General features: G+C 34.9%; 1 protein-coding gene across 1 annotated transcript in view; it reads right to left on the bottom strand.

Annotated features, from left to right (window-relative positions):
- The window catches only part of unc13ba (unc-13 homolog Ba (C. elegans)), a 49,706-nt gene that overhangs the window by 2,430 nt on the left and 33,667 nt on the right, over positions 1–13,609 (bottom strand). The window contains exons 23-35 of the mRNA XM_081365983.1: positions 10,472–10,498; positions 10,302–10,340; positions 8,032–8,052; positions 7,845–7,871; positions 6,794–6,882; positions 4,020–4,166; positions 3,644–3,767; positions 3,040–3,084; positions 2,885–2,956; positions 2,405–2,552; positions 2,214–2,270; positions 1,513–1,605; positions 1,223–1,382 (exon numbers count right to left, since the gene is read on the bottom strand). Coding sequence (XP_081222109.1) covers positions 1,223–1,382; positions 1,513–1,605; positions 2,214–2,270; positions 2,405–2,552; positions 2,885–2,956; positions 3,040–3,084; positions 3,644–3,767; positions 4,020–4,166; positions 6,794–6,882; positions 7,845–7,871; positions 8,032–8,052; positions 10,302–10,340; positions 10,472–10,498 — 1,049 coding nt within the window. The remainder of the gene's footprint in view (positions 1–1,222; positions 1,383–1,512; positions 1,606–2,213; positions 2,271–2,404; positions 2,553–2,884; positions 2,957–3,039; positions 3,085–3,643; positions 3,768–4,019; positions 4,167–6,793; positions 6,883–7,844; positions 7,872–8,031; positions 8,053–10,301; positions 10,341–10,471; positions 10,499–13,609) is intronic.

Genomic DNA, 13,609 nt, shown 5'->3' with positions numbered 1-13,609 from the left:
ATTCGAACTGAACTAGACGATGACATCACGGTTTTCTCCAGAGAGGCTATACATATAAATTAACTAAATTAATAACTTTTTTACAACAAAAATGAAAAAATTTCACTGAAATTAAGCTGGACTGTGACGCTATTTTCTTCTGTAAACAAACGTTGCATTATTTTCCTGTTATCTTTGTAAAGCTGCTTTGAAACAATCTGTATTGTAAAAAGTGCTATACTGTATAAATACAGTAAAGGTGACTTGACTTGATTCTTATATTTTCCTTTCTAAAAAAATATTCATTTTAATTTTACATTTTTATGACTAATTAATCATTAGCTTTTCGTCAACTCATAATCCCCCTTCAGTTCTTTCATTAACCCCAGTTTGGGAAACCCTGGCATAAAGTAATGCTTAATGCATTTCATGTTGTTGATAACAAAGAATGGAAAATATATTCTTTTTTTTTTTTTATATCAATATGGTATATGATAATTGCATAAAAAATTTTTTTTAAACGAGTAAGGTCAAAAGTGTTCAAAAAGTAGTCAGAATACACTACGCAAAACGAGTAATCTAGATTATGTTACTAACTACAATTTTCGTCATGTAATTTGTAATCAGTAACAGACTATAATTTGCAAGTAATCTACCCAGCACTGCATAATATCTGTAGGCTAACTGTAAAAATGAATTTTATTAATACATGTATTCACATATTGTTAAGGTTATAACGTTGCATGTCAATTTACAACGTGTTAATTTGCCTAAGTTAAATACAAAATGAAACCCGTTATTTTAATGTTTGTAATACATGTAAGAGACATAATTGTAACAAACATTGGGCTGCCAATTAATAAACACTTGTTGATATGAACTATTTTTGGTTACAATTTATTTTAAGGTGTCATTGTTACACATTTAAGTACTGAGTAATATTAATTAACTACATGTACTTACTAAAGGGTTAGGGTAGGATTGGGATTTGGCTTAGGGTAAGTTGCATGTAATTTAATTTACTGTTATTACTACAGTAAGTACATGTAACAAGGACACTGTAAAATAAAGTGTTAACCTATTTTATTTTATTTTTTATGTAACAAGTCACAAACTCAAGTAGGCTAACTCGGGTATTGTTTTGACAAGTAAACCGACTAGGAGATATCAGTAGGCGTGCAGTCTCTACAAACCACACATTTAAATAGAGAAACATTTACATATGAGAGTTGTTTTCACTCACAATTGAAATGCCTCATTGTACTTTGCAGTCCAGCAGTTGTTTTTCGATTTGGTTGTGAATTTCCGTTTCTTCTCTGCGAGCTGTGGGCCGACCAGGTTAACCTCCACAAATGGACGAAACATCCCTGAGGTCTGCCATTTCATTTCATTTACTGCAATTACTGAAAGAGAACGAGAGAATGAGTTTGTAAAACGATGTCAGGGGTGTTTACAGGATTAAATCATCATCTCAGCAGGCACTTAAATGCACAGATGAGAAAATGTATTTCTTCTTTCCTGTAGTGCTCTCACCTCTGACGCAGAGTTTCTGCTCAGTGTTTCCAGCTGGAGGCGACAAATCCAACTGAATTACTGACTCCCCTATCGGCCGCTCAACCCCGGAGCCTGTCAATCAAACCACTTCATTTCACAAATACTGTACATTCAATCTGTACATTATACGCATATAAAAAAAAAAATCTGTTTTCACTTCTTATGATTGTGATTAAAAATATTGGAATTATATGGAATGGATTTAAAAAAAAAAATAAGTAAAATGTGCTATTAAAAATTATACTGTAAAACCAAGCTGAAAGTATTTTACTCTACTGATAGCTAGATAGTGAAGCATTATCAAATTAGCCAAAATCTTTATTAACCAAATATGTTATGAGCAGGGGATTTGTTGCAACAGAAATGCATTTTCTCCTAAAATTCAAAAAAATATAATATAAATATTGAATAACATTTAAAAATAAAATAAATAATAATAAGCAACACCAATTAAGCAACACCAGCAAATAATTAAGCAACACCAGCAAATCCACATATTACAATGATTTCTGAAGGATCATTTACACTGAATACTGGAGTAATGGCTGCTAAAGATTCATCTTTGAAATCACAGGAATAACTAACATTTATAAAACACATTAAATATATGAATAAAAATATGCTAAAATAAAAATATTTTGAGAGCGAGAAATTTCATCATTTTGACATTTCCAGCCCACCTCGGTCAGGTCGAACATTCTCTTTGGGGGTGATCCTGATGCCCATTCCATTTTGAACTGCGAAAAGAAATGTTTCATTTAAAAAAAAAAAGTCCTGTAAATGTCAAATCATTTATATAGATTGTGTGGCCATGTGCAAAGGCTTGATAAAAGTCAGCCAGTGAACATATGTGCATGTGTATGTATCTCACCCTGAGCATGTTGTGTTGTCACAAACGTCTTGATAAGAGCATCTGTGGTCTGTGTATATAGGGAGAGAGCATAACGCAGTGATGACAGCTCAGGGCTCTTCTCCAGATACGCTTTTTTTAAACCATTCCCACCAGCATGGAAAAACAGCTACCCAGCAGCAAGTTTGAGAGAGAGAGAGAGAGAGAGTAAATTAGCATGAATTTCCTACTGAAAAAGGTGCTACAGAGAGTAACTTGTTTTGTCTGACCAAGTTACTACGTGTGAAATGTCATGCCTGTGGTGAGCAGCTTCCTCAGATTGTTTCTTGAATTGGCTCTCCTACCCACACACACTTTTCATTACACACACACAATTGGAAGAACTCAAACCCCGCTGCAGTGTGCAACGTGTTGACTTGCTGTGACAGTTCTGTTTTTAAGCAGAAAGCCAACACTTTAATGTGTTGTAACTCAGCGGGTATGCCGTATCAACCAACACACCTTGATTGCGTCCAGTGCTGCCTCCATGATCAAACATTGCCTTGGAGACAAGCTCTTTGGCTCCACCCCTCCCTATAGTGAGAGAGAAACATTAGCCTCACACACTTTCTTAGGCTATATATTACATGTTTTACCCATTTACTTATGGTTAATACCTTTAGTTTGGACAGTTCCTTAGCAGCAGTAAGAAGCTGAGCTCCCTGTAGTAAAAACAAAAACAAAACCCAGAATATCTCAAACATCTGACTGCCAGTATTGGCTCAAAAACATTGTGTGTGTTAACTATAGGGACAGCATTATGGTCATGATGTCTGTACCAGTACAAGTTCAAGATGCAGTCACAATTTAAAAATATCTTTAATTAAAAAAAACTGGACAAATGGCAACTTAAAATGGTCATCATGAAATTAAAAATGAGTTTACAAATGCAAAATGCTTAAAATAAAACAAAACATTTTCATTTTGAGGAAATGCTATGCAATTTTTGTGTTGATGATCATCACTGTCACTTTGGATTGCTACTGTACTCGTGCTATCCCTAGATAGTATACCGACACTGACAATTGAAATAATAATAATAATTAAAAAACCACTGATAATGACAGCTTTGTGCCAGTAAAGTAACATATATAGTGTTGTGAAAGCAGGAACAATTCTCAGAGCATCACTGTATGTTTCATGGACAAGCAAAAATGAACAGTTTAGTTTTTGGTGTCTAACACTAAACATCATGTGTACATGTCCTGTAAAATAACTCACTATACTGTCGCTGCTCTGAGGTAACACAATCGTTTTCTCCATGCAGATCAGAACATTTTTCCAGAGGTCCTTTAGCACACGCTTCAACACAGTCTTCTCACATGAGTCTGCAAAGATGCTGAGGCTGCAACACACATCGCACACAGACATGCATGTAAATGTTACATTTGGGGAATTTCCCTGGGAATTTGTGAGATACAGTACAAAGACATTCAACTCATGACAGGTTGTTATTCCACTTTCCTCTGCTCTTGTTCAGAAAACCAAGTGTGCAAATAAATAGGCACGCATGAAGACCCTTTATGTGGAACAAATGACAAGTGATCTGAAATGGAATTGATCTAAATGTAACTGAAGGGAGTTGAGCTGAACTGACTTTGTGTCGAGGAACTCCATAAGTGGCCGCAGTGCGTTGTCTGCATCAGCCTCCACAGTGTTACGAGTGTTCTGATTCAGAGGCCCTTTAATCTGGTACAGGATCTCCGCCATCTGGCGCATACATACGTTTATACGAGCCTGGAAACTATACAGAGAGAAAGAAAATGTATGGGAATAAAGACTGAGGATTAAAATTAGGCCAACAAACAAGATGACTGATTATGACAGCATTTCCAAAATAGAGTCTTCTGTAACACTTTTTATAAAGTCTGCTTATATTACATTAAATTATATAACTGTAAGACAGAGGTGGACAAAGTACACAACTTCCTTACTTGAGTGAAAGTACAGATACTACTGGTCAAATATTACTCTGTTACAAGTAAAAGTTGTAAAGACCAGTTTTTACTTCAGTAAAAGTACAGAAGTACTCGCTTTTAAAATAACTGAAGTATCAAAAGTAAATGTCAATGCATTGTTTTATTATTGTTGCATTGTTGTGTGTAATACTTACAGTACCTTATGCCTCTGAATCTATACCTGCCTTCCCTCATATCAATATTACATTTATTTCCAGAACACAGTTCCAGTAGTGGGATTGAATGTGAGATTGAATAAGTGCACTCAATAACGTCCACAATGGTTTCGGACACCCAAATGGCTGTTCCCTCAAAGAGTGCCCTATTTAAAGTTTTTTGGCTTTTAGTGTGAATATGTTAGCCTTACTGTTATCTATAAGCTAGTGTGCTCCAAAACAATGACAAAATTCGCATTTAGAAAACCAAACCCAACGTTGAAAATGAAAATCAGGTTGATGTCAGAATCCAACGTCAGATTGACGTTAATCTCCAACGTTGGTCAGACGTTGTATTGTGGTTGAAAATGAAAATCGTGTTGACGTGAGAAACCAACATCAGTCGTGTTCTAACGTCAACCTGACTTTCATTTCCAACCAAAATGCAACCAAAATCATTCCCTGACTGACGTTACTACTTTCTCCTCGAGGACCCTGACACAAATGTAGTGGAGTGATAATTGTCTTTGAGATGTAGTGAAGTTAAAGTAAAAAGTTTCCAGAAATAATAATACTCAAGTAAAGTACAGATACTCAAAAAGAGTACTTAAGTACAGTACTCAAGTAAATGGACTTTGTTACTGTCCACCTCTGCTGTAAGAGCACTCAAAATTAATATATAATAAAATAATATCAAATCTAAAATTAAATAGTATAATAGCATTTACAAACATGGATAAATGTAATAGTATATACACTCCACAGCAAACAAATGGCCCAAACCAAAAATGGCATGATATTTAGCGGTCTTTTAATGGTCTTGACCATTCTAATTGAAATTCAATTCTAATTTTACAGGAAGAAGAGTCAGTGTTGTTCCACTCAATGTTAATGTCTTCAAACAGTTCATGAGTAGGTGTCAAATGTCTCCCAGTTCGTTTGAGTTTGATGTGAGACAAAATATTCACTATAGGGTTCAAATCTGGACTCAGACCAGGCCAAAACATGAGCCTGATGGACTTGTAGTCCTGTCTTAGCAGTTTGGGCAGGAGCATTGACGTGTTGAAAAATATATAAATACTTTAGATAACAACTTTTCATTTGTGGGAAGCAAGCCATTCTGCAATATTCTCCTGAACTCCAAAGCATTAAATGACTTTTCACAGTGAAGCATCATCAATACCAGCAGCTAAAAAGGCTTCCCACACAATGACACTCTTCCTCCATGATTCACTAGGGTAGAGATGCATTTATTATTATATATTTCTCAGATGCTTTCTTTGGAAGACACTGCTCTGGAGCATCGCCATGCAACTCGTGTTTCATTGTGATTCATCACTCCACACACAACTTCCCATATTCTGCCAAATATTTCATTCTGTCTCTTTTATATATATATATATATATATATAAGTTATGATTTTGGAATGTTTGTGCCTTTATTATAGCGCAGTTGCTATATATATATATATATATATATATATATATATATATATATATATATATATATATATATATCGCTACACACACACACACACACACACACACACACGCATGTAGTGTTTTCATTTTTTATGGGGACTTTCCATAGACATAATGATTTTTATACTGTACAAACTGTATATTCTATTCCCTTACACTAACCCTACCCCTAAACCTACCCATCACAGAAAACTTTCTGCAATTTCACATTTTCGAAAAAACATCACTTGTTTGACTTATAAGCCGTTTTCCTCATGGGGACCAAAAAATGTCCCCACACGAACAAGGATTTCGGATATTGCCATCCTTGTGGGGACATTTTCTCCCCACAACGTGATGATTACCAACTCACACACACACACACACACACACACACACACACACACACACACACAATGCTATTGGTCCCAACCAACTTCATTCAGCCTTTGATGTTTTTCCTGAGAACAGCAATGGCTTTTTAAGTAATGCATTTGCTTAAATGTTGCTAATTTCCTGACCAATAGTTTGTGGTTAAGGCAATTAAAAGCTTAGTGTTTAACCATTTTGGGCTTGGTCCATTTTTTTTTTTTTTTTTTGCCCAGGAGTGTGCAAAACATAAATTGCTTAAAATAAAATTGCTTAAAAAAAAAAAACACTTCAAAGCAACACAACACACAAAGACAACAAAAAAGTAACCTACTTTCTGAAGAAGCTACTATGACAAAGGTGACATTTCTAAGCAGAACACTCAGATGAAATTCAGATGAAATTCAGGCACAGAAAATTAAGTTTACCTCTTGACAAACATGGCACTCAGGTTATCCAGAACAGAATTAAGCTTCCCTTGCAGATCATTGAGGATATCTGCAGCCTCTGTGTCGAGCTGTTGAGAGAGTAACACGTATACACACACACATATACACACACACAGGAAGAAGTGTCAGTTTAATAGAAAATACAGCACTTAAACTAGGCAGAGGCGAGGAGAGGATGTAGGGAAAAATCCCCATGTCTGTTTGTCATGGTTCTGCAAGCGCATCAGCATCATGTAGGTGAAACAAATTGGATACATTCTCTATTAAAACCATTTTTCAACGGTAAGAAAAATCTTCAGCAATATATCTGTCAGATCCAACAACAGCTTAATTAAAGCAGGACTAAAGCATACCAAGACAAAGAGTGCAGGAGTTACTTTTTTCATTCCCATAATGAAAAACAGTAACTATTGTTTATTCAGTTTAATGGTGCTGAAGACAGACAATTAAAATATATTGCACAATATCGACAGTGGTTCTGGCAATCAGGGTGGTAAAAATGAGAAAACTTTCAAGTAGGTCTTGTTTGTTCTTTGTCTTCTAGTCTATGGCTATTAAAATCCGAAAGCATCACTAAAAGTTTTAAAATATGGCACATTAGCATCTTTATCTACACAAGAAAGTGGCGCCAAAAAGTATTTGGACACTTTAATCACAATGTATAAATAAAGTATCAAACAAAATGGTATTATATAAAGAAAGACAGCAAATTACAATTTTCAAGCAAAACATTTTACAAAAATATCTTAGTGTTAATAGTATAAAATAACAGATACTTTCTGGTTGTAAAATTTAGTGGAAATTGTTAATTGTGGCTTAAGTGAACAAATACATCTGGACTTGCACTAGGGCCAATGAATGCACAGAACCGATCATAAATGCATGCGTGTCTGTTTGCATAATGCTATCACAGTGATAGGGAAAGTCTCTAGAGGAGGGAAGAGATAGCCAGGCTTCTAGCAAAACAACATGACACTGTCTCATTCACACATGCATACACACACTCACACACACACAAGGATTATCGCACCTTTTTTGTGTCGACTGTTGCCTCTTTCTACCGAGAGACAGAGTTAAAATAACACAGGAAAACAAAAGAAAAGGCAAAGAGAGAAAAATGATACAGCTGAGCAAATCCTCAACGGCACAGATGCTTCTGAATGTTAGAATTGAGATATATGCAGGAATGTTTAAACTGAAAGAGAAACCTCACACACCTCATTTCCCTCATATTTGGGCTGAAGAATAAAATAAATAAAATGGGGGAAAAAAAAACATTCAGTCAAACTCAAACTCCAACAGCTTCTGAGTATCTGATAGTTCTGATGTCTAATCTACAACGGGAGTCCAAAAACGACTGGATCTACAGTAACACCTCCATATGACAGCTCATATCACCATCTCTGAGAGTTAGTGAAATCACACGTGAAAAAATTATTATGTGAGTTTCAGTGGCTAATGTATTGTGTGATGTGAAGGAAGTGACGGACAACTAATTTCTTAGTAAGGTTATGGTTTGTGAATGCAGCTGTGAGTCATGCTCACATGGTGTCAGTTCAGGAAGAAAAACTGTGAAAAAATAAAAAGGCTTTATCTGAATATGCATTCATCCCTACTATATTACCGTTCAAAAGTTTGGGGTCAGTATGCTTTTCAGACATTTTTGAACAAAGTATCTACTGCTCACCAATGCTGCCTTTATTTGATCAAAAATACAGTAAAAAACTAATTAAAATACACGTTTTCTATTTTAATATGTTTTGAAATGTAATTTACTTTACATTTTCTGTTTCTTTGAATTTTCAGCATCATTACTCCAGTCTTCAGTATCACATGATCCTTCAGAAATAATTCTAATATGCTGATTTGCTGCTCAAGAAACATTTCTTCTTATTATCACAGTTGAAAACAGTTGTGCTGCTTAAAGGGTTAGTTCACCCAAAAATGAAAATTCACACGCTTTTTAAGCAGAATTTCTCACCCTCATGTTGTTCCAACCCCTTAAGACTTTCGTTCATCTTCAGAACACAAATTAAGATATTTTTTTATAAAATTTGAGAGCTGGCTCACTCCTTCATAAGCTTCTATGTAATTGATATCTGAATACAAAAAAGTATTCTCGTCGCTTGATAAACTTAAGGTTGAGCCACTGTAGTCACTTGGACTATTTTAAACATTGTCTTTACTAACTTTCTGGGCCAGCAAGTTTCAAGCCTATGGAGGAGTGAGACAGCTCTCAGATTTCATCAAAAATATCTTAATTTGTGTTCCGAAGATGAACAAAAGTCTTACAGGGTTGGAACAACATGAGGGTGAATAATTACTGACAGAATTTTCATTTTTGGGTGAACTAATCCTTTAATATTTTAGTGGGAACGTGATTTTTTTCCAGCATTCTTTGATGAATATAAATGCTGTTCTGAAAAGAAATATTTTACAATATTATAAATGTCTTTACACTTGTGATCAATTTAATGAATCCTTGCCCACATAAAAGTCTTAATTACTACTTCTTTCAAAAATAATTATATATAATGTCGACTCCTCCAGTCTAACTGGGTGGTTTTGACTAGTCATGGGTAGGTCATGAACATTTTGTTCATTTTGAATGATGTTTTTTTCTTTTAAATGACTTGTTCATTTTATCATAATTGTGCATATTCAAAATCCTTTCAATCATGAATGCTCCAAATATGTATCAGGGTGAATAAATCCTTTTTGTTTCCTGTAAATAGCCTATATATCTGTCACATGAGAAATAAATGAAAAGACTCAGACCAAAAGAAGGGGAGGTGAACTAATAATTTTTGCATAATTCGTCTTTGGTTGCATTTTAATGGTTTGCAAATTTAAAATATGATAAAAGATTGAATATGTGGATGAATTTGGCTATCGGAAATATAATGTTATAATTGAACTCAAACTTCACATCACTAATTTTGGCCTAAAGTAAGTAGCAAAGTTGACCAGAATTCAGTCAAAATTCTGGTGACATGAGACTACCTTAAACTACCCGTAAAAATACATGGATATTCCTAATAATTATTCTAGACTTCTGCTAAACAAAAACGCTATAAGACAACAGAAACAAGTTTAATAAGCATCTGTTACTGTGTTTACCAAACCAATGATCATTTATTCACTGGCAACAGCTAAATCATATTGTTCTTCTGAGGCACATGATTATTTAAGATTTGAATTATGGGTAATTGTTTCACATCAGGGCACAAGAATCCTATTCCACCTAAAAACAAGACTATCTTACTGAAGCCCTAGGGACAGGATTACAGCAAAACAACACACATCTCTCCTTCCCAACAGATTTTATACACACACTTGATCCTCACACTAATGAGACCTGGTTCAATCATGTTTCAGAAAGTACCACACGCACACACACACACACACACACACACACACACACACACACACACACACACACACACACACACACACACACACACTCCCGCAAACATCAGCTTATTACCTCGGCTCCATCACCCACCTCTGTGGTAGTGTTATCATCCTTGAGACAGAGAAAAAAATTATATTCAATATCACACAGAGTCTTGTTGATCCAGAGACTATGGGGCAATGCTACCACAGAAAAACACACATGGAGAGAGTTTGTGTGTGTGTGTGTGTGTGTACACAAACCTCCTTCTCTTTGTCCTTCTTTTCCCCCTGATGCCAGAACATGGAAACAAACACATAATGACTCACAACAACATTGAAATACACATACAACATAGGAACTATAAGCACTATAGGTCAACTCTAAATGAGCACATATACATTACATAATGCCTTATAATAAACATTGTAAGACATTGTATCATTTATAAATAACTGTAACCACAGTTAAAGGGTAAGGCAAGGGAAAGATGGTCCTCTAACGCTAAATTGTAATATATTTAGAGATGACTTTAGCATCTACAGAATGATGATGCATTACTCAATATAATAATGGAAATAAATGCAAACATTTGCTAATTAGGTTATTATAGCACACAATTATCTTTAAGATGATCCCCTAACTGAGCCAAGAAGCTAAATATTTTTAATATCTCTGATATCATTTTTAATGACTACTAGGTAAACACATACATATCATCCTCTCTATCGTTTTATTTGATCAAAACACAAAACAAAACAAAAAAAACAGACACATTGTGAAATATTACTGTTTTCTATTTTAATGTAATTTATTCCTGTAACAGCAAAGCTGAATTTTAAGCGGCCACATGATCCTTCTAATCTCATTCTAATATGCTGTTTTGGTGCTCAAGAAACATTTCTTATTATTATCAATGTTGAAAACGACCATATTGCTTAAAATCTTTGAATAAACCGATACTGTTTTTTCATGATTCTCAGATAAAGTTCAAAAGAACGGGCATTTATTTCAAATAGACATTAAGGACATTAATAATGTCAAAAAAAGCTATATTTTGATTAATTTAATGACTCCTTGTTGTCTCAATTCATTGTAACATATATAAAACTAAATAATAACACTACATGCCACTGGGGACCATCTGCCCCATTTCTGAGGGGTGCAAACTTCAAAATAATGGAGTGGTACTGTACCATTTTTTAATTGTTGTTCTATGTGCAACATGTAGTATCTTGCAGCACAAACATTGTTTTAGGACTACTTAAACTTAAAAAGTCATCTCAAGACTTTGCATTCAGCTGCACTCCATCTTGTAGCTTTTGATGGATTATTGCTGTCACTTCAGAGTACTTGTGCTCATCCCCAGGGCTGTGACCACCATAGACATTCAGGTGATAGAATACACAAACTTTAAGTAAAGTGCAGAACAACCCAAAATACTGTAAGTGCACGCACCTTTTCTTTCTTCGCAAGAGACTGTAGAAAGTAAGAACGAATAAAGAGCCAATAAGAACAAAAACAAACCAAGAAGAACTTTAAAGATCTGATAAAAGTAAATACACACATAGACGAACTCAAACACAATATCTTCCGCATACAGGGTTGAGGGAAGGAAAGAAGGATGTAGATACATAATTCTACTGGGAAATAAGAGGAAGAAGTTGAAGAAACTGGCTTCCTAAATATTTGATTCATCTGCACAAAGCATCCTCCGATACGACGACACGGACTACTACACTACGACGGTCATACATCAAACTAAAGCATTTAGCTCACATAAACCCACCTTCTGCCTGTCAAGCTTTACATACAGATGAAAGGAGAGATGGTGAAAACAACAGTCAATAACAGATGGATGAATGGCAGGGGGTGAGGGTGACGGAGAGATGAAAGCTGAATTTCTGAACAGGAGCATCTGAATGCTCAAGGGGCTGTTCACATAGTATGTGTTCGTGCATTAAAAAAAGCTAGACGGAGCGGTATTAAAAAATGTGCCTAATCGCAACAACCAGAATGCAAAACGGCTGTGTGACATGACAATAACCGCAATCAGAAGATATTTGATGTTTCATTTAAAGAAACTGACTAACAAAACGTCAAAATGCTCACTGAGGTCGCAGGAATAGATGGTTTTTATCGTCCCAACTGGTTAGGACAATTGGGCCCAGATTAATCTGATTTAAAAATGACATTCACCCACCGCACTGCATTTTTTTTTTTTTTTTTCAATTATGTAAACTTAGTAATTACATGGTATACCTGCATCAAAGGTTTGGTGTCGGTAAGATTTTGTTTTTGAAAAAATGCTCACCAAGGCTGCATTTATTTGATCAAAATACAATAAAATAGTAACATTGTAAAATATTAATTAATATGAATAATTTAAAATATATTTTTTATATGTGTTTATATATATAAAAAAAAAAAAAAAAAAATATATATATATATATATATATATATATATATATAGAAATCATTGGCAAAATCATTTTAAACATGCTGATATGGTGCTAATATAACATTTCTTATTATTATCAATGTTGATAACATTTTTGCTGCTGTCACTTTTGATCAGCAGCACTTCCTTGCTGAATAAATGAATTGATTTCTTTATAAAACAAAAACAAATAAACTTACTGACCCCAAACTTTTGTATGATAATGTATGTTAATATAACAAACATATTATAGTACTGATTGCTTGTAAGATAAATGATTTTTTAATCAAATGAGTATTAAACGACTCTGCCTCTGTATTTCTTTCTTTCTATCACACACACACACACACACACGTCTGGTTCGCTATCTTTGTGGGGACGTAATGGTTTTTATAACAGTACAAACTGTATTTTCTATCCCCTTACACTAACCCTACCCCTAAATCTACCCATCACAGAAAACTTTCTGCATTTTTACATTCTCAAAAAAACTCATTCTGTATGATTTATAAGCTTGTTTCCTCATAGGGACCACAATTTAGGTCACCACGCTGACACAAGTCCCCAAGAGTCTGTGTGCATTCAGGTTGAAGTGCCCACCAGAATAGAAAGAAACACGACTCGACACGACACGACACGACACGACACAACATTCATTGAAACAATGCAATCTCTAGCTCCTTACCCTAACCCAACCCATCACAATTAAGTGCCTACCCAAACCTTTACCCTTAACCTAATAATAACCTTATCCCTAGAACCAAGCATTAACCTTCAAACAGGCCTTTAAAGGGGTCTCGGAAAGTGAAGATCGGACAAAATGTCATCACTTTACTCACTTTGTCCTCACTCTGATGGTATAAAACGCAAACTGGTCCTTACAAAGACAGTTGTACAAGTACACACACACCATACCAGTCAAAAGGTTCATCGTTAAAGAATATGACCATGCACACTGAGA

This window comes from Scardinius erythrophthalmus, assembly GCF_964197995.2.
Source record: "Scardinius erythrophthalmus genome assembly, chromosome: 5".
Lineage (NCBI taxonomy): Eukaryota > Metazoa > Chordata > Actinopteri > Cypriniformes > Leuciscidae > Scardinius > Scardinius erythrophthalmus.
Note: the sequence above shows the minus strand (reverse complement) of the source record. Positions and strands in the feature narration are given on the sequence as shown.